This window comes from Phocoena sinus, chromosome 20, assembly GCF_008692025.1.
Source record: "Phocoena sinus isolate mPhoSin1 chromosome 20, mPhoSin1.pri, whole genome shotgun sequence".
NCBI lineage: Eukaryota > Metazoa > Chordata > Mammalia > Artiodactyla > Phocoenidae > Phocoena > Phocoena sinus.
The window spans coordinates 47,567,639-47,586,214 of record NC_045782.1 but is presented as its reverse complement, the minus strand read 5'-3'; the positions used below and the strand labels follow the sequence as shown (position 1 = coordinate 47,586,214).

General features: G+C 44.8%; 1 protein-coding gene across 2 annotated transcripts in view; it reads left to right on the top strand.

Annotated features, from left to right (window-relative positions):
• The window catches only part of RPTOR (regulatory associated protein of MTOR complex 1), a 345,465-nt gene that overhangs the window by 268,285 nt on the left and 58,604 nt on the right, over nt 1-18,576 (top strand). For both annotated transcript variants that reach the window (XM_032616711.1, XM_032616710.1), the window contains exon 13: nt 826-936. In XM_032616711.1, the coding sequence (XP_032472602.1) occupies nt 826-936 (111 nt within the window). The remainder of the gene's footprint in view (nt 1-825; nt 937-18,576) is intronic.

Here is an 18,576-nt window from a genome sequence, read left to right as displayed (position 1 = left end):
TTAAAATTTGAAAAATTAATATTCATGAAACAATTAGAAATTTTACATGAACTGGATATTTTATGTTATTAAAGCATAATTGTTGAGACTTCCCTGGCAGTCCAGTGGTTAAGACTCTTTGCTTCCAATGCAGGGGGCGCGGGTTCGATCCCTGGTTAGGGGACTAAGATCCCACATGCGGTGCAGCACAGCCAAAAAAAAACCAATAATTGTAATTGTTCATTTTTTTAGGTGTGGTAGTGGTATGTGGTCATGTTTTCATAAAAGAGACCTTATTTTTTAGAGATAAACACTTACGTGTTTACAGATGACACAATGTGATACCTAAGACGTGCTTCCGAACATTCAGGAAAGGACGGTGGGTAGGGCCAGCCAGGATGCCACGCCCTTTCGGTTGATGGCGTTGAAGCCAAGTGATGGGCACGTGGGAGTTCAGCATATTATTTTATCTCCATTGATGTATATTTAAGTTTTTTCATTGTATATTGTCAACCAAGAGTCATAATTGATAGTTCAACATGAAGGAGAAGAGGGAAAACCTAAAACTTAGGAAGAATGCACGAGCAGTCCTTGCTAGCCCTCTTATACTCCCAGGTGCCAGCAGGGAGGCCGTATGTAGCTCACCACAGGTAGACTCAGGTGGAGGCCTGGCGTGTCTCTTAGCTGCGTGAGCTCATGCAGCCCAAGTAGGCAGGCCTGGGTCGCTTCCAGGAGAAGGACTGTAGGTGAGGGAGGCACGACCCTTCCCCATACAGCTCCATTAGTGCTGAGGACGCCATGCGCTCTGCTCCCTCCGGCGCGGGGCTGACGTGCTCTCTCTCGCAGGCCTTGTCTGTGGGTATTTTCCCCTACGTGCTGAAGCTGCTCCAGAGCTCAGCCAGGGAGCTGCGGCCTCTCCTTGTCTTCATCTGGGCCAAGATCCTCGCCGTGGACAGTGTGAGTAATGTCTGTCCCCCCCCACCACAGGAGAGCTGCTGAGAGTAGGGCGGGGGGCCCGGCCCCACCGTCCATTCTCCCTCCTCCCGGCCTCACGCCCTCCATGGCCTCCCTCCCTCCCAGGAAAGGCTGTGCTTCTCCTGGGCCCAGTCCTGGTCTGTCACGCTGGCCCTCGGCTCACCTGTTGTCTCTTGTGCGCTGCCCCCTCCTCACCCACAACCACCCCTCCAGCTGGCGAATGACCCTGCCCGCTTCCTTCTTGACTCTCGGCCCTACCTCACCCCATCAGTCTCCTGTCTCCAGCCAGTGTTTTCCCTCCCCAACCCTGACCCTGGGAACAGTCCCGTGGAGGCCCAGGCTGTCACCTGTAAGGCTCAGGCCGCGGCACTAGCGGTCACTTCTCAGCCATGACAGCCCAGCCCAGCCCCCATGTCTCCAGCTCTGCTCCCAGTAGGCACCTCCCCACCCCTGTCCTCGTGCCTGTGGGTCTGCAGTCACGTGGCCACTGCTCGAAGTCCTAGGCAAGGCCCTGTACTCAGAACTGTGCTGAAGGCCATAGGTGTCGCAGAGCTCAGCCGTCCCTGCCCTCGACACTGTCCACTGGGGACAAAACCCTCTGCTATGAGGCTGAATCCGCACACATGCCTGGCATGAGGGTGACTCTTCAAAAAGTCGAGAAATCTTGTGGGCAGGGCTGCATTTGTGTGCCTCAGTGTAAAGGAGATTATAACGGTAACCCGGGTGGCAGGGGGCCACCGAGGCCTCTGCTGCAGGAATTCACGCCCAGAGGGAGGGGTGAGGGTGGCCAGAAGGTGGGGGCTGCTGGACAGGAAGGGCCAGGGTAGGGGACGCACAGCTAACAGGAGGGCCAGGCAGGTGTGGAGAACACACGGTTCTCGAGTTTGAACCTGTGTGGGGCGTGGGCCGGCTGTGTCAGTGACAAAGTGGCGCCGAGCGGGAAGGCGTGGTGAGGGGAGTGCTCAGGGGACCGCTGGTGATGGGGCCTCGTGGCCTGGGAGGTGGAGACTAGGGCCCTCGTCTACCCGATGACGATGGCAGGCAAGTCCTCGAGGGGAAATGTGACACGAAGGCCCAGCGGGCTGAAGGCTGAGCTTCGGGGTCTGCTCTTCGGGGGACAGAGAAAGGAGGGTGGAAGGAGGTTGTCAGAGAGGGGAGGGCTGGGAAGTCTGATAACAGAACATGAAGAAGGAGGCTCTGGAACAAGGGAGAGCACTGGGAGCGGGACAGAGACCCTCAAAGAGGCTGCTGCACTTGGCAGTCAGGCTTCAGAAGTGTGTCGGGAGGGAGGCAGAAATGGGGGCTCTGGGGAGGAAGGACGGGGTGCGGCCCTCAGCTTGCTTGAGGGGTTTGTAAGTGGGGAGACGAGTTGGCATCAGTGGTTGGGTTTGCTTGCTTGTTTTGAAGGAATGGTGACTTAAATGGTCTCTAGTTGGGAGAAAAGAATCAGCAGAGAAACAGCCATACATCTAATTGGACTTTGACCCGCTCGCCGTGTACATGTGCGTGTGCACACATGTGTGTATCTGGGTGACACCCCGTGGCAGGGGCTCTTGTGTGAAGATTCTCTTAGTTCTTGCATCAACTCCATGCTGTAAGTGTGGTTTTGTAGATTATCTGCTGATAAGAAAATGCTCATTTAAGGAGCTGCCCAGGAGCCCATAGCAAACCTGTAACAATTTGCTGTGAGCTGAGTGGAGCCCTTTCCACCCACAGGAAAGGGGGATCAGCAGAGCCACAGAGAAGGAGGGCAGGAAGCAAGGGCATCACCATGCAAAGGGGGAGACCATTCTCTGCTCTGCAAGGGGTAAAAGGAGAGAGTGGGGGACCTCAGCTCAGAGCGTCAGCCCCTCCTTCCTGTCCAGGACCCCTGCGCCATTGAGATAGCCCTGCAGGCCGCCCGCTACCTGGGGCTCTTTTCAGCTCACACACCCACAGGGCTTCCACTCCCTAGCACCGGTGGACCTGGAGGTGACAAATGCGTCAGGCAGATCCGGCCACCTGGTCCTGTCCCTACCGCCTTCGTGCATCAGTCCTGCACGCTGCTGCCCGAACCCACTCACGTGACCCTCTTTGCTCCAGGCCCCTAAGAGCCATGCCTGCCCACTCAATGAGTCTCTGACCTGACTCCCCACGGATCTGGGTCCTCCTCTCTTATCTGGGCTCTGCGCGGCTGCTGAGACCACTTCCCCATGCCATGGCGGCTGGAGCTTTGCTGTGAGGGGGCTAAAAATGGGTAACGATTGCAGGAGACTGTGAGTGTCATGGGGGCATCCCCAAAGAAGGTGTCATAGTCTGTGTGCCTCTAGGGAGAAGGCTGTCTTTCATTACGTTGGGTTGGGTTGGGGTTGGTGTCTGGAGTCATCTTGTGGAGCAGCCTTGTTGGTCTCCTGGTTCTGAGAGGTGGCCTGTAGGCTCCCGGGGCATGTCTATACAGACAGTCATGTGGACTCTCTCCCAGCCCTGCAGTTCGCTCATTTTCCTGGTCTAGCAGTACTGACTGGGAGGCTGCAATCAATACACCCTTGCATGTTCCTGATTTTAATGCTCGTCTTGATGCTGGGAACAGCCTCCATCCTCCTCAGTGCATCGAAGTCTGACCTTGACCTCAGTTCAGCCTTGGCCCTTTTTGGACCCAGTGCCCTGCTGTGTCCAGTCAATGTCCTATTGCTTGTCTGCTCTGGAATGATGGCCAAAATATTCTATATTTCAACAAAAGATTTATCCTTCTACCCATTGAACTAACTTTGGATAAACAGTGACTTTAAAAGACCAGCCAAAACCCTGGATTTGAGAGTTTAAAAAACTGAATTTAGGTCCTGTTGCCCTCAATTTCTTAAGCCAGCTATTTTTACTTCCCACAGCCATCATCTGCCTCTCCGTAAAGTTGTGGTAATAACACTGCCTGCAGTATGGTTACAGAGCTCAGAACTACGGTGTATAAAGCCGTTTTGGAAATTTTAGAGTGAAGGGAGTAGCGGTAAAACCTCATTTCTACCCAGCCCGTCTCTGCTACACTAAAGCGTTTTGTTGCTGATTGGAAAGCCTGGTCTTGTGGCTCAGGAAACTGTACCTTTTGGTCATTTCTACTTTGCCCTTTGTCAAATTTAATTGAAAAGCCAAGCTACATAAACAAGAGGGCTTTTCTGGGGAAGTTATTTCAGAACTTTCCTTGCTTCTCTCCTACTTCAATACCTTTGTCATCTGTATCACATGTTTAGAAATTCACTGGCACTGCTCTTGGTACCTGGCCATTAAGGACCATGTGCAAAGGTTCTGGATGCTTAAAATGGAGAGACTACCATGACGCGAAGCCCAATGAAGGGGAGGGACAGAAAAGATTTCCCCTAAGGATGAGGGGTGGCAATCGGCCACCCAGGCCTTCTCCCCAGGGCTACCAGTGCTACAGAGCACCTTCAGCCAGCTGTGATTCTTGTACTCATCAGGATTTTTAGTAGCTTTTAGTACCTGGAAATAGAGAATGTCTTTATATTTAGTCTTTGGAGTGGCTATTTCTGCTTTAATTTTTTTTCTTTACATGAAGGTAGATGACCCTTCAGAACTGCACTTTGCTGCTGAATTCTCATGGAATTTGCAGTTAATCATCGTAATCTGGTTTGAAACTGCCTCTTGGTCACATTTGTCTCCAGGGGTCTGTTTATCTCTGGAGCCCAATACGGGAGAGCTCATCGACAGCACAGATGCTGCAGTGCTCCTCCATTACACCTGCTCTAAGGCCATCTCAGGGCCTGCGTTCACTGTCTGCTCGATGCTGGAGGAATTACACATTTAATAACACTTGAGGAGCTGTTCCTGGGCCCAGCTGGAAATGTCCTAGCCTGCAATGTTCTTGTAAATGCAGGCGCTGGGACCATCCTCTGAATTAGCTCCTTAACCAGCTTGTAGCACCTGTTTATTTAAGGGCAATCATCCCACTGAGAGACATTTTTTAGTATTTCCAATTGAGACAGCATCATTTACTTCACCCTTCCTTTTCATGATCACCCTGGCCTGAGTTTCCAAGAGATTAAAGTTCCGTGTGTTTCTGAGGAGTTGTTCCTCCCCTCCCCTCCTGGCATCTGGCCTCCGCGTACTCATATGGTATGTGCCTCCCGCAAAGCTCAGAGCTCCCGGAGTGAGTCCTTGATGTGGCCACCATGAGGGTCAGAAGGCATGTTGTTTGTGACAGGGACGCCCACCTTGGGATGAAGGAACCTGCACGGAGGCACAGACAAGGCGAGGCGTCCCGGCACTCCAACGCACTCAGCTGTCCCTGGGCTGCGGAGCTTCCCACCCTCAGGGCACTTCCCCAAGAGTTAAGAAGGTGTGGACCCCACTCAGGCTGTACTCCCAGCTAAGGGATGAGTCTTGGGCCCCCTCTTTATCCCACAAGCATATGTTGAGCACACACTATGTGTCATTATGTGAGGGGCTCCTAAAGGATTCAGAGAATTACCTGAATTTTTTTTTCTTGAGCTCAAACGTCCATTTATTTCAAAGCAGTAATAATTTAAAATTATAAAAACCTTTCTGCCGTCGAATACATAGAGGGTGAGGTCGGATACAAACGGGAAGGGAGGGCTCCCTCCGCAGCCGGGAGGGGCAGGTCCTCCAAGCCTCCACTGCGGTGGACCCGGTGGCACCGCAGTCCATGGGCGTGAGGGGTGCAGGGGGCTGCAGAGTCCGCAGTCCCGGCCCGCAGCCCAGTGCTCACCCTGGGGGCCGGTCAGTATGCTCAGGAGCTGCTGGCTGGGTTCTCATTACCGGGCGAGCTGAAGGAGGAGGACAAGGAGGAGGAGAAGCTCACCACCGCCAGGCCTGGAGGTTGGGTGGGGGGGGGGTGTCGGTGGCCGTGTTCTGTCCTGTGAGGCTTTTTTGGCAGGTGGGGCAGCTGTCCAGCCAGGGCACGATGCAGCTGTCATGGAAGAGGTGGTTTCAGGGCAGCTGCCGCACGCACTCACCCAACCCGTAGTCATCCTTGCACACGGGGCACTCCAGCCCGGAGCCTAAGTGCTCCTTGGTCACAGGGGGTGGTGGGGAAGGCCTGGATTTTCTTTTTGTCTGCGGGCAGGGGGCCCATGTTTTCAAACTGATTGAGGTGCAGGAATTACCTCAGCCTTAGAGACGGTAGGCTCAATCTGGGAGGAAGCAAGGAGGGGAACTCCAGAAAGAGCTACAGGCTCAGAAAGATCATGTGCCATTTGACTGAAGGGGCAGTGTGCACTGTGGGGGCACTGATGTACAGAGAAGGCGTGCCTTGGGACAAGGAAATCTAATAACAGCACATTAGGAAAGCCCTTTCCTGTTGTCTCAGTGCCCTGATAATCTCCAAGAGATCTGGTCCCAGAGGATCTCTTTTTAAATCACCCATACACCATGTTACTCTACACTTAATGCTACCAAGCAAAAATTACCAGACATGTGAAGAAGGAGGAAAGTATGATCCATAATGAGGAGAAAATGAGTCCACCGAAACTTATTCTGAACTCTCACAGATGTTAGAATTAGCAGACAAGGACATTAAAATGGTCATTAGAAGTCTGTTCCATATAAAAAAGCTCCACTGAGACATGGAAGATATTAAAAGGACCCAACTCAAACTTCTAGAAATGAAAACTATGATACGTGACATGAAAAGTATACTAGATGGGATTAACAACCGATTAAATGTTGCAGAAGAAAAATTAGTGAACTTAAAGACATAGTAATAAAAACTCCAAAATAAAGCACAGTGAGAAAAGAAACTTTTATAAAACTAAAGGAACATCTTTGAGTTGTGGGACAACTGCAAGTGACCGAATATATGTGTACTGGGGGCCCCTAACGGGGGATGGCAGAAAAAATATTTGAAGAAATAATGGCTAAGATATTTTCAGATTTGATGAAAACTATAAACCCACAGATCCAGGAAGTTCAACAAACCCCAAACACAAGAAACATGAAGAAAACTACACCAGGGCACCTGATAATCAAATTGCTTAAAAAACAACAAGTTAAAAAACTCAGAAGCAGACAATAAGAAAAGGAACAAAGAAGCAAAGGTAAGGATGACAGCAGATCACTTGTCAGAAACAGTGACCAGAGGAAGACAGTGGGGCTGCATCTTTAAAGTCCTGGAAGAAAAACCATCAACATAGAATTCTGTACCCAGTGAAAATATCTCTAAAAAATGGAGGCAAAATAAAGACTTTTTAAGACATATAAAACTGAAAGAATTCATCACTCATAGATCCACAGTATAAGCAATGTTAGAGAAAACCCTTTGGGCAAAGGAAAATAATACCTGGAAGAAACATGCATGTACACCATATGGTGAAAAGCACCAGGAAAGAATGCTGCACTGTTAAATGTATGGGGTTTATTTTCCTTGTTATTTAAATCTCTTTAAAAGATAATTGACTGTTTAAACAAAAAGTAATAACAGTGTACTATGGAGTCTATAGCATATGTAAAAGCAAAATGTATGCTAACAGTAACAAAAAGGTTGGGAAGAGAGAAATTGAGGAAATACTATTGTTAGGTTCTCTTCACTTCATTGAAGTGATATAATATCGCCTGAAGGTGAACTGTGATAAAATGTAGTCTGTAAACCTTAAAGTTATCACTAAAAAATTTTTTAACTATAGCCAATTAGCTAACAAAGGAGATAACATGAAATCACAAGTATATACAAGCAACACAAAAGAAAGAAGAAAAGGAGGGAAAGGGAACAAAGAATAGATGAGATAAATACCACAAACATAAGACAATAGATTTAAGCATAACCATATCAATAATCACAATGTAGATAGTCTAAATACCCAATTAAAAAGCAGAGAGTGTCAGATTGGATTTAAAAGAAAAAAAAAGAACAAATTATATGAGCCTGAAAGAAATGCACTTTCAGTGTGAAGACACAAATAGATTAAAAGTAAAAACATATCATGCTACCACTAAGCAAAAGAAGGCAGCAATGCCCCCGTTAATATATCAAAGTAGGTTTCAGGGCAGAGAATATTAACAGAGACACAGAGGTGTTTCCTGACACTAAAGGAGTCCACCCATCGTGAGAATAGAACAGTCTAAATGTTTATTCACCTAATAACAGTATTTCAAAGCACATAAAATGAAAACTGGTGGAACTGCAGGGGAAAATAGGTAATCCATAATTACACCTGGAGAATCCAGCACTCTCTTCTCAGTAAATGACAGAACGAGTAGACGGGGAACCAGGGAGGTTCTCTCAGACACTTGAACAACACCATCCACCTGCTGGACGAAACTCCACACAACTGTAAACCACATGTTCTTTCCAAGTGCCAGGGACGTACACCAAGATGGACCTCATCCTGCGTCATAGAACAAACCATGACACATTTAAAAGAACTGGAATCTTACACAGCGTATTCTACAACCACAGTGGAATCAAATGCAAAATCAAAAGAGGTAATAGGGCAAAAAAAAATATTTTTTTTTTTAAAAAGAGGTAAGGGCTTCCCTGGTGGCACAGTGGTTGAGAGTCTGCCTGCCGATGCAGGGGATACGGGTTCGTGCCCCGGTCCAGGAAGATCCCACATGCCGCAGAGCGGCTGGGCCCGTGAGCCATGGCCACTGAGCCTGCACGTCCGGAGCCTGTGCTCCGCAACGGGAGAGGCCACAACAGTGAGAGGCCTGCGTACCGCAAAAAAAAAAAAAAAAAGAGGTAATAGGAAAATCAACAACACTTGGAAACTAAACTGCATACTTTTAAATAAATGATTAAAATATTTTAATTATAAAAGTTTAATAAATAATATAAATATATTGTATAAAATAAAACAATATTAAAGTATAAATGTTATATAAATAAATGTATAAGCAGCATAAATATGTAAAATCATATTTATAAGTATGTATAAAATAAGTGGGACTGCATCAAACTAAAATCTTCTGCATAACAAAGAAAACAGTCAACAAAATGAAAAAACAACCTTCAGAATGGAAGAAAATATTTACAAACATCTATCTGATATGGGGTTAATATCCAAAATATACTACTATAAGGAACTCTTGCAATTCAAAAAGAAAAAACCTGATTAAAAAATGGTCAAAGGACCTGAATAGACATTTTTCCAAAGAAGACATCCAGCTGGCCAAAGGGCACATGAAAAAGTGCTCAACATCACTAATCATCAGGGAAATGCAAATCAAAACCACAATGAGGTATCACCTCATACCTGTCAGAATGACTGTTGTCAAAAAGACAAGAGATAACAAGTTCTGGCAAGGGTGTGGAGAAAATAAGGGTGTGGAACCCTTGTGGGCTTTTGGTATGAATGTAAATTGGTGCTGCCACTATGGAAAATAACATGGAAGTTCTCAAAAATTTAAAAATGGAACTACCATAGAATCCAGCAATCTCACTAATGGGTGTATATCCAAAGGAAATGAAGTCGGTAGTATCTCAAAGAGATACCTGCACACCCAAGTTAGTTGTAGCATTATTCACAATAGCCAAGATGTGGAAACAACCTAAGTGTCCATCATCAGATGAATGAATAAAGAAAATGTCACACACAAACACACACACAGTGGAATATTATTTAGCCATAAAAAGGAGGGGGAGATCCTGCCATTCATGACAGCATGGTTGAACCTGGAGGACATTGTGCTAAGTGAAATAAGCCAGACAAGAGAAAGACAAATGCATGATCTCATTCATTTGTGGAATCTTAAAAAAGTCAACTCGTAGAAACAGAGTAGAATGGTTTTTGTCAGGGGCTGGGGAGTGGGGGAAATGAGAAGATATTGGTCAAAGAGGACAAACTTCCAGCTATAAGATAAATAAGTTCTGGGGATCTAATGTACAGCATGGTGACTAGTTAACAATACTGTATTGTATACTTGAAAGTTGGTAAGAGAGTAGATTTTAAGTGCTCTTCTCACTCTAAGAAAAAAGAAGGTAACTATGTGAGGTGATGGATGTATTAACTTTATTGTGATAATCATTTCACAATACATACTTTAACCATGACATTTTACACCTTAAATATATACATTTTTGTTAATTATACCTCAGTAAATCTGGGAGAATATTTATGTATATTTTATTATGTAATTGATATTTATATACTTTAGTATAATTTGTATATAATTATAAATATTTATAATCATATAAACATTTATATTAATATGTAAAATAATGAAATAAAACTTTTTAAAATAATTTTTTTCAAAAAGGTCTCAAGGGAAGTAAAAAGTACCTTAAACTGAATAAAAATGAATATACAATATATCAAAACCTGTGGGACACAGCTGAGCAGTGCTGAGAGGGAAACTTCTAGAACTAAATGCATACAATAGAAAAGAAGAAAGACAACATTTAGGCAAAAACACAAGGTACAAAGTGATACATAGCCAGGAAAAATATGGGTTATCTTCACTAATCATATTAATTACATAAAGATCAAATATCTACCTTTCTTGGTCCTGTGCAGATATGACTTTAGACAGATCTAATCTTTCTTCTGATATTTTTCACATACTCTTTTAGGCAGACACAGGGAATAATACACAATTCTGTGTCATAAAAATTATTCCAGAATCTTTCAAGGGAAGAACTTCTCGTGAACATAATTTTTTTAAATGATAAATATGGAAGATTATAATTACTTATAGTCCTGTAAAGGTAATAAAGAAAGGTTTCAGGGACTTCCCTGGTGGCATAGTGGTTAAGACTCCACACTCCCAATGCAGGGGGCCTGGGTTCGATCCCTGGTCAGGGAACTAGTTCCCGCAAGCATGCTGCAACTAAGGAGCCCATGTGCCACAACTAAGGAGCCTGCCTGCCGCAACTAAGACCCAGTGCAACCAAATAAATAAATGTTAATTCCCCTATTAAAAAAGAAGAAGAAGGGGCTTCCCTGGTGGCGCAGTGGTTGAGAGTCCGCCTGCCGATGCAGGGGACACGGGTTCGTGCCCCGGTCCGGGAAGATCCCACATGCCGTGGAGCGGCTGGGCCCGTGAGCCATGGCCGCTGAGCCTGCGCGTCCGGAGCCTGTGCTCCGCAACGGGAGAGGCCACAACAGTGAGAGGCCCGCGTACCGCAAAAAAAAAAAAAAAAAAAAGAAGAAGAAGAAAGGTTTCAAATCACTGACTTCAGCTTCAACCTGAAGATGTTAGTAAAAGAAAAGCAGATTAAACCCAAAGTAGGTAGGAGAAAGGAAATAATAAAGATCACAGTGGAGATCAATGCAAAAGAGAACAGAAAAGCAGTAGAGAAAATCCACTCAACCAAAGGCTGGTTCTTTGAGCAGATCAATAACTGCTCAGACTGATAAGGAAACAGAAGACACAAAACCCCAAATCAGGAATGAGAGAAGTGGCATCACTGAAGGTTCTGGAGACACTGAAGGGATAGTGAGGGAATTTATAGACAACTTGATGCCCAAGCTTTTGATAACTTTGATGAAATTAATTCTTTGAATGACACAAGCTGCTCACTTAAGAAGATATATAATCTGAATAGCACTGTATCGATTTTAAAATTGTATTTGTGGTTGAAAACTTTCCTGCAAAGAAAGCTCCAGGTCCAGATGTCTTCACTGGTGAATTCTGCCCAAAAGTTAATGAAGAAATATACAGATGGCAAACAAGCATCTTCCCATATCATCCTATGATACTTGCTTTGCCCTGATACCAAAAACCAGACAAGAAAACTACAGACCAGTGTCCTTGGTGAAGATAGATGCAAAAATTGTAAACCAAAATTTAGCAAATCAAATTCAACAATATATAAAAAGGATAGTACATCATGACCTTGAAGGACTTATTTCAGGAATGTAAAGTTTTTGAAGATTGAAAAACCAATGTAATTTATCATATTAGCAGAAGAAAACCCATATTATTATCTCAATAGAAAGAAAGCATTTGACAAAAACTAAAATCTATTCCTGATTTTAAAAAAACACCTCTCAGAAAACCAATAAGGGAACTTCATCAGCATGAAGAATAGCATCTACAAAAAATGCTACAGCCAACATCACACCTAGTGGTAAAAGTCTGAACACTAAGATCAGGAGCAAAACCAGGGCACCTGCCCTCATCACTTCTTTTCCAAGTTTTGCTGGAAGTTCTAGGTAGTTCAATGAGGCAAGAAAAAGAACATCCAGTTTGGAGAGAAAGATGTATAACTGTCTTTATTTTCAAACAGCACAATTCTCTGTGTAGAAAATCTGACTGAATCTACAAACAAACAAACAAACAAATACTAGAACTAATAAGTGACCTTAGTAACATTGCAAATTATAAGATCAATACCCCAAAATGAGTCTTATTTATATACACTATTAACCAATTTATACAAACTGTTAAGAACATTTACAATGGTATCAAAAATATGAAATACTTAGGGATAAATGCTGGCAAAGATATGCAAGACATACACTGAAAACTACAAACTATTGGTAAGAGAAATTAGAGAAAATCTAATAAATGGAGAGATATTCAATTATCATGGGTTCTGATCTTAAAATCCATATGGAAAAGCAAAGGACCTAGAATAGCCAAAACAACTTAAAAAAAAAATTTAAAGGACAACTACTACCTGATTTCAAGACTTATCATAGATCTACAGCAATTAAGACTGTAGAAGTGCCATCAAAATGTGCAAAATATCAATGGAACAGAATAGAAAGTCAAGAAATAGACTCACACATATACGGACGACTAATTTTTGAAGTTACAAAGACAGTTCAACTCAGTGGAGATAGAGATAGTCTTTTCAACATGTGGTGCTGGGGCCATTGGACATCCATCTGCAAAAGTGAACCGCAATCTACGCCATGACAAAAATTAATTCAAAATGGGAAAATATTTGTGAATCATTAATTTGATTAAAAACTTGAAATTAGAATATGTAAAGCACTCTCAAAATTCTATATGAAAAGAAACACGCAAACCAAAATAATGGGCAAAAGCTTTGAACATACACTTCATTAAAGAAGTATGATGGCAGATAAGCACGTGAAAAGGTGCTGAACATCATTCATCACCAGAGAAATACAAAGTTAAAACCGCAGTCAGATACCACCACGTACCTATCAGAATGTCTGAAATGAAAGACTGATAGTATCAAGTGTGGGCTGGGATTTGGAGGAACTGAAACTCTCATAAATTATGTTCGGAATGCAAATGGCACAACCACCCTGGGAGGTTTCTTCACAGTTTTTTATAAAGATTAACATACATACCCAACCATCGAATCCAGTCATCTTACTCATAGATAGTCACCCAAGAGAAATGAAAGCATATGTCCAGACAAAAACTTCTACATGAATGTTTATAGCAGATTTATTTGTAACAGCCAAAAACTGGACATAGCCTGAATGTCCATCAACAGGTGGATGAATAAGCAAATGGTGATTTACCCATACAATGGAATACTACTCAGCAGTAAGAAAGGGTAAACTAATCCCCAAATAATTACGCTGTGTAAAAGGATACGTGTTGTATTATTCCATTTAAACAAAATTCTAGAAAATGCAAACTATAGCCACAGAAAGCAGATTAGTGGAATAGGAGGAAGGATTCCAAAAGGCATAAGGAAACTTTTCAGGAAATAGCTTAATTACCTTGATTGTAGGCATGGCTTCACAGGTGTAAACATACATCCAATATTGTCAAATCATATAGTTTAGATATGTGCAGGTTTTTGTATATCACTTATACCTGAATAGAGCTGTTAAAAAATTCAAATTGTAGAATAGTCCACAAAAAAACTGTAATTGTCCTATCTAGATTTTCAATTCGAGAAAGACCAAAAAATGTGGGGAAAATTGTTCCAGATTAAGACTAATGTTGCGTGACAACTAAGGGCAGGTTCTGACTGGATCCTGGATCAAAAACCAAAGGCTATAAAGGACATTATTTGAACAATTGGGAGAAATTTGAATAAGGACTGAATATCAGATTATAATATTGTATCAATGTTAAATTTCTTGAGTGTGATCATGGTTTTGTGGTTATATAAGATAATGTCCTTTTTCTTAAGAAAATTTCCAGGCAAAATGTCATGCTATCTGCAGCTTTCAAAAAGTGCAGAAAAATACAGGGGAAAGGAAAGGGAGAAGCAAATGCAGAAGAATATTTTTTATTAACTGTCCTTCAGGTTGTGTGATGGAATCAGCTATCAAAAGCAACATTACACGTAGATGAGAGAGTCCAGAGAATGTGGCAAAATCTACCCTACTCTGGGAGGATGGCGGTGGTTGTCTTTTAATAAATACCTTAAGTTGTTTGTTATCATTTGTTTCTCTGCTAATTAACAAGATTAAGAGAGGGGGAGGGACTTCCCTGGTGGCTCAGTTGTTAAGAATCCACCTGCCAATGCAGGGGACACGGGTTCAAGCCCTGGTCCAGGAAGATCCCACGTGCCGCAGAGCAGCTAAGCCCTTGCACCACAACTACTGAGCCTGCGCTCTAGAGCCCACGAGCCACAACTACTGAGCCTGCATGCCGCAACTACTGAAGCCCGAGCCCTAGAGCCCGTGCTCCACAACGAGAGAAGCCACCACAGTGAGAAGCCCACGCACTGCAATGAAGAGTAGCTCCCCCTCGCCGCAACCAGAGAAAGCCCGCAAGCAGCAACGAAGACCCAACGCAGACAAAAATAAAATAAATAAATATATTTATAAAAAAAAGACAGGGGAGACAGTTAAAGATTTCTATAAGCTAGGTTCCAGTTAATAGAGGTTTTTTCATAGACACAGCTAATATGTAATTCAGGCAGACCTTCCGTAGTTACAGCTGATAAAGTTTTATTTATAGTGCCACCAGGGGATTCCAAGGGCACAGTGTCACTGAATTTGGAAAAACATTGTGTGTCGGTATAGAGGAAGTACATCCAGATTTGGGGACACAAAGAGCTTCACTGTGTGTGCCAGCTATCCCAGTCCCAAGAAGGAACACGTTGTGTGAGTGAAAAGCAGATCAGAGATTAGTGGAGTTTAATTTCTGTAGCTCCCCCCACCCCGTCCTCCCCACATCTGTTGCTAGTTCTCCTTCTCAGTCTCAAAACTTCTGCTGTTTTCTCTGCATAGTGATTTTATCCCAGCTCACTGACTCTGACGTTCACAGCCTGTCTTCCTGCACCTGTATCCCCGCTTTCCCCCCCACCCCGCTGCCAGCTCACAGTTGAAAGAGTGAGCAGGGTTAACTTCCTCTCCCATCCAAATATGATTCACATCACCCAAATTGGAGTGTGATCAGGTGGGCCAGAGGATCTGCCATCCAGAACCTGCTTTCTTTTTTTTTTAATTAATTAGTTTATTTATTTATTTTGGGCTGTGTTGGGTCTTGGTTGCTGCACGTGGGCTTTCTCTAGTTGCGGTGAGCGGGGGTTACTTTCGTTGTGGTGCGCAGGCTTCTCATCGCGGTGGCTTCTCTTGTTGCAGAGCACGGGCTTTAGGCGCGTGAGCTTCAGTAGTTGTGGCACGTCGGCTTAGTAGTTGTGGCTCGCGGGCTCTAGAGCACAGGCTCAATAGTTGCAGCGCACGGGCTTAGTTGCTCCACGGCACATGGGATCTTCCCAGACTAGGGCTGGAACCCATGTACCCTGCATTGGCAAGCGGATTCTTAACCACTGCGCCACCAGGGAAGCCCCTGGAACCTGCTTTCTTAATGGTCCAATCACGGAAGGCAGGGCAGCCCATGGGGCTGGTCCTATGACAACCTGGGGCAAACATACCTCCTGTGCTGGGAGTTTGTGTCCTGAATGCCTTGTTCTTAGCAGTTTTCATTTTAATAAGATATTTTTTTAATCATAATTTTATATTTACAGAAAACGTAAGACGATAGTAAATAGAGTTCCCGTATGTCCCACACCCAGTTTCCCCTGTTGTCAATACCTTACATTAACATGGTACAGCTTGGTAAGAAAGTGGTGGCCTCCTATAGGGCCCATGCCAATGAGCAGTTGCCAGAGCCGCCACTGCCAGTATCCCTGTCTCCATAGTGAGCCATAGCTGCCCCCTGCCTCCCAGGGGACCCTCCAACACTAGCAGGAAGGAAGGAAGGGATCATCTATGATCCCCTACCATGGATTCTCTGGGACAACAAAAATGTCCCTTATTTGTAAAGAAGCCTTGGAATTTCCAGGAGAAGATGGAAAGCATGGATCAGAGAAGGATGAGCAACTCTCCCAAGTTCACTCTGCTGACTGGTGATCAGATCTGGGTAAGAATTCCCATCTTCATTCAAAACTCAGAGCCCTTCTATATACCATACCACAGCGGAGCATATGCAGTCCATTCATCGATGAAATTCCCATTTTTTGATTATTCACCTTTGATTATTCCACTGTAACTTCCTTTCTAATGACTAACAGTTTAAAATAGGAGGACCAAAAGTCTACTTTTCACTGAAATTCTGTATTTTTAGATAAGCCCGATTACTTGGGATTCAGTGTGAAAAAGAAATAAAAGAAGCTGTTCCATTAAAAAAACAACAACAGGGCTTCCCTGGTGGCGCAGTGGTTGAGAGTCCGCCTGCCGATGCAGGGGACACGGGTTCTTGCCCCGGTCCGGGAAGATCCCACATGCCGCGGAGTGGCTGGGCCGTGAGTCATAGCCGCTGAGCCTGCGTGTCCGGAGCCTGTGCTCCGCAACGGGAGAGGCCACAACAGTGAGAGGCCCGTGTACCGCAAAAACAAAAACAACAACAACAACAGCAAAACATGGTACATTTTTTAAAACTAAGGAGTCGACGTTGATACATTGTCATTAACTAAAGTCTACACTATTCAGCTTTCCTCAGTTTTAACCTCATGCCCTCCTGTTGCTCCAGGACCTCTCTCGGACCCCACATGGCAGTCATCACATCTCCTCCGCCTGCTCTTGACCGGACGGTCTCTCAGACTTTCCTGATTTGAATGACCCTGACGGTTTAGAGGAGGCCTGGGCAGGGATGTGCAGACTGTCCCTCTGCTGGTTTGTCTGATGTTTTTCTCGTTGTTAGTCTGGGCTTGTGGGTTTGGGGGAGGGAGACCACAGAGGGAAAGTGCCCTTCTCATCACATCCCATCAGGGTCCATGCTCTCAACATGACTCCTCACTGTGGCTGGGCTCTTGGTCACCTGGTTGAGGTATCCCTTGGTCACCTGGCTGAGGTGTGTCTGTCAGGTGACACTGCTGGGAAGTTCCTCTTTCTCCCCTCTCCATCCTGTTCTCTTTGGGGTGCCATCACTGTGATGCGCTGAGATTTTTTTTTTTTTGCATGACCTGCTTTATGTCTGTTGTTGACCACTGTTCCTTTATTCACCTTCATGATCTGTTTAAAAACTGAATCTCATTTTTTTAATAAATTTATTTATTTATTTGTTTTTATTTATTTTTGGCTGCATTGGGTCTTCGTTGCTGTGCGTGCTTTCTCTCTTTTCAGCAAGCAGGGGCTACTCTTCCTTGTGGTGTTCAGGCTTCTCATTGTAGTGGCTTCTCTCGTTGCGGAGCACGGGCTCTAGGCGCACGGGCTTCAGTAGTTGTGGCACATGAGCTCAGTAGTTGTGGCTCGCAGGCTCTAGGGCGCAGGCTCAGTAGTTGTGGCACACGGGTTTAGTTGCTCCACGGCATGTGGGATCTTCCCAGACCAGGGCTGGAACCCGCATCCCTAGCATTGGCACGCAGATTCTTAACCACTGCGCCACCAGAGAAGTCCCATGAATCTCATTCTTTTAATTTCTTTTATTTATTATTCATTGAGTCTGATTTTATAAGGCTTAGTATTGGAATTGTTTTGTTTTGCATTTCTGGGACTTTCTAATATTCCTTCTTTCAGTTTGCCCCCTATTGAGCCAACTGTCCTGCTGTCCCATCTTGCAACTACCTACAAATGGACAAAGGGACTGATTTGCTATCACCACGAACTGTCTTGTCAGTCACACGGTGTTGAGTGGCAGCCAGGCCTGGCTTCCTGTGAAACTCCCACCCAAAGTCTGGCTTGCTGTGGGCACTTCCCACTTCCTCATTTTAATGTAAATAATTTAATTGCATTGATGGTCCATTTAATTTCTAAACTGTAGATTATAGAACACAAAACAAAATCAAAACAGCGTTGGAGAACACAGTTTGCAGAGACCCACGTTTACCCAGAAGCTGTAGTCAGCAAGGCTGTGCTGTGTGAGTGATTCCGGGTGTTGTTTTTATTTTTTGGTAAAATAGAACTGTTGTGCAGAATGGCCTCTTCTTAGCCATCATTCTGGTTAAATGAGGTGGCTGCTTTTCAGAAGTGCTGGGAGTGGGTTTTACTCTGGAGAGAGGTTCAGATCCACCCTCCTGGGGCCCCTGGAGAACTGTGGGCCAGCAAAGCAGAGACCTCACCCCTGCCACGTCCAGACAGGTCTGCCTGTCCCAACACTGGTTTAGCCTCCAGGACCACCCACCTGGGAGGAGGCCAGGCCCTGCTAGACGTGCACATTGATGATGATGACAGGCCAGGTTGCGGCTGGGTATGTATGTGTCTGTCTGGCTGGCTGGCAGGAGGGATGGAGGGAGGCAGTTGTTCAAATGCCTGTACTTGCCAAGAGTGAAGTGAAAAGCTGAAGGAGGATGCAGGAGGCTTTCACCTGCCCTCCCCACGCAGGCCACTCGGCCCCACACAGGCAGATTGGACT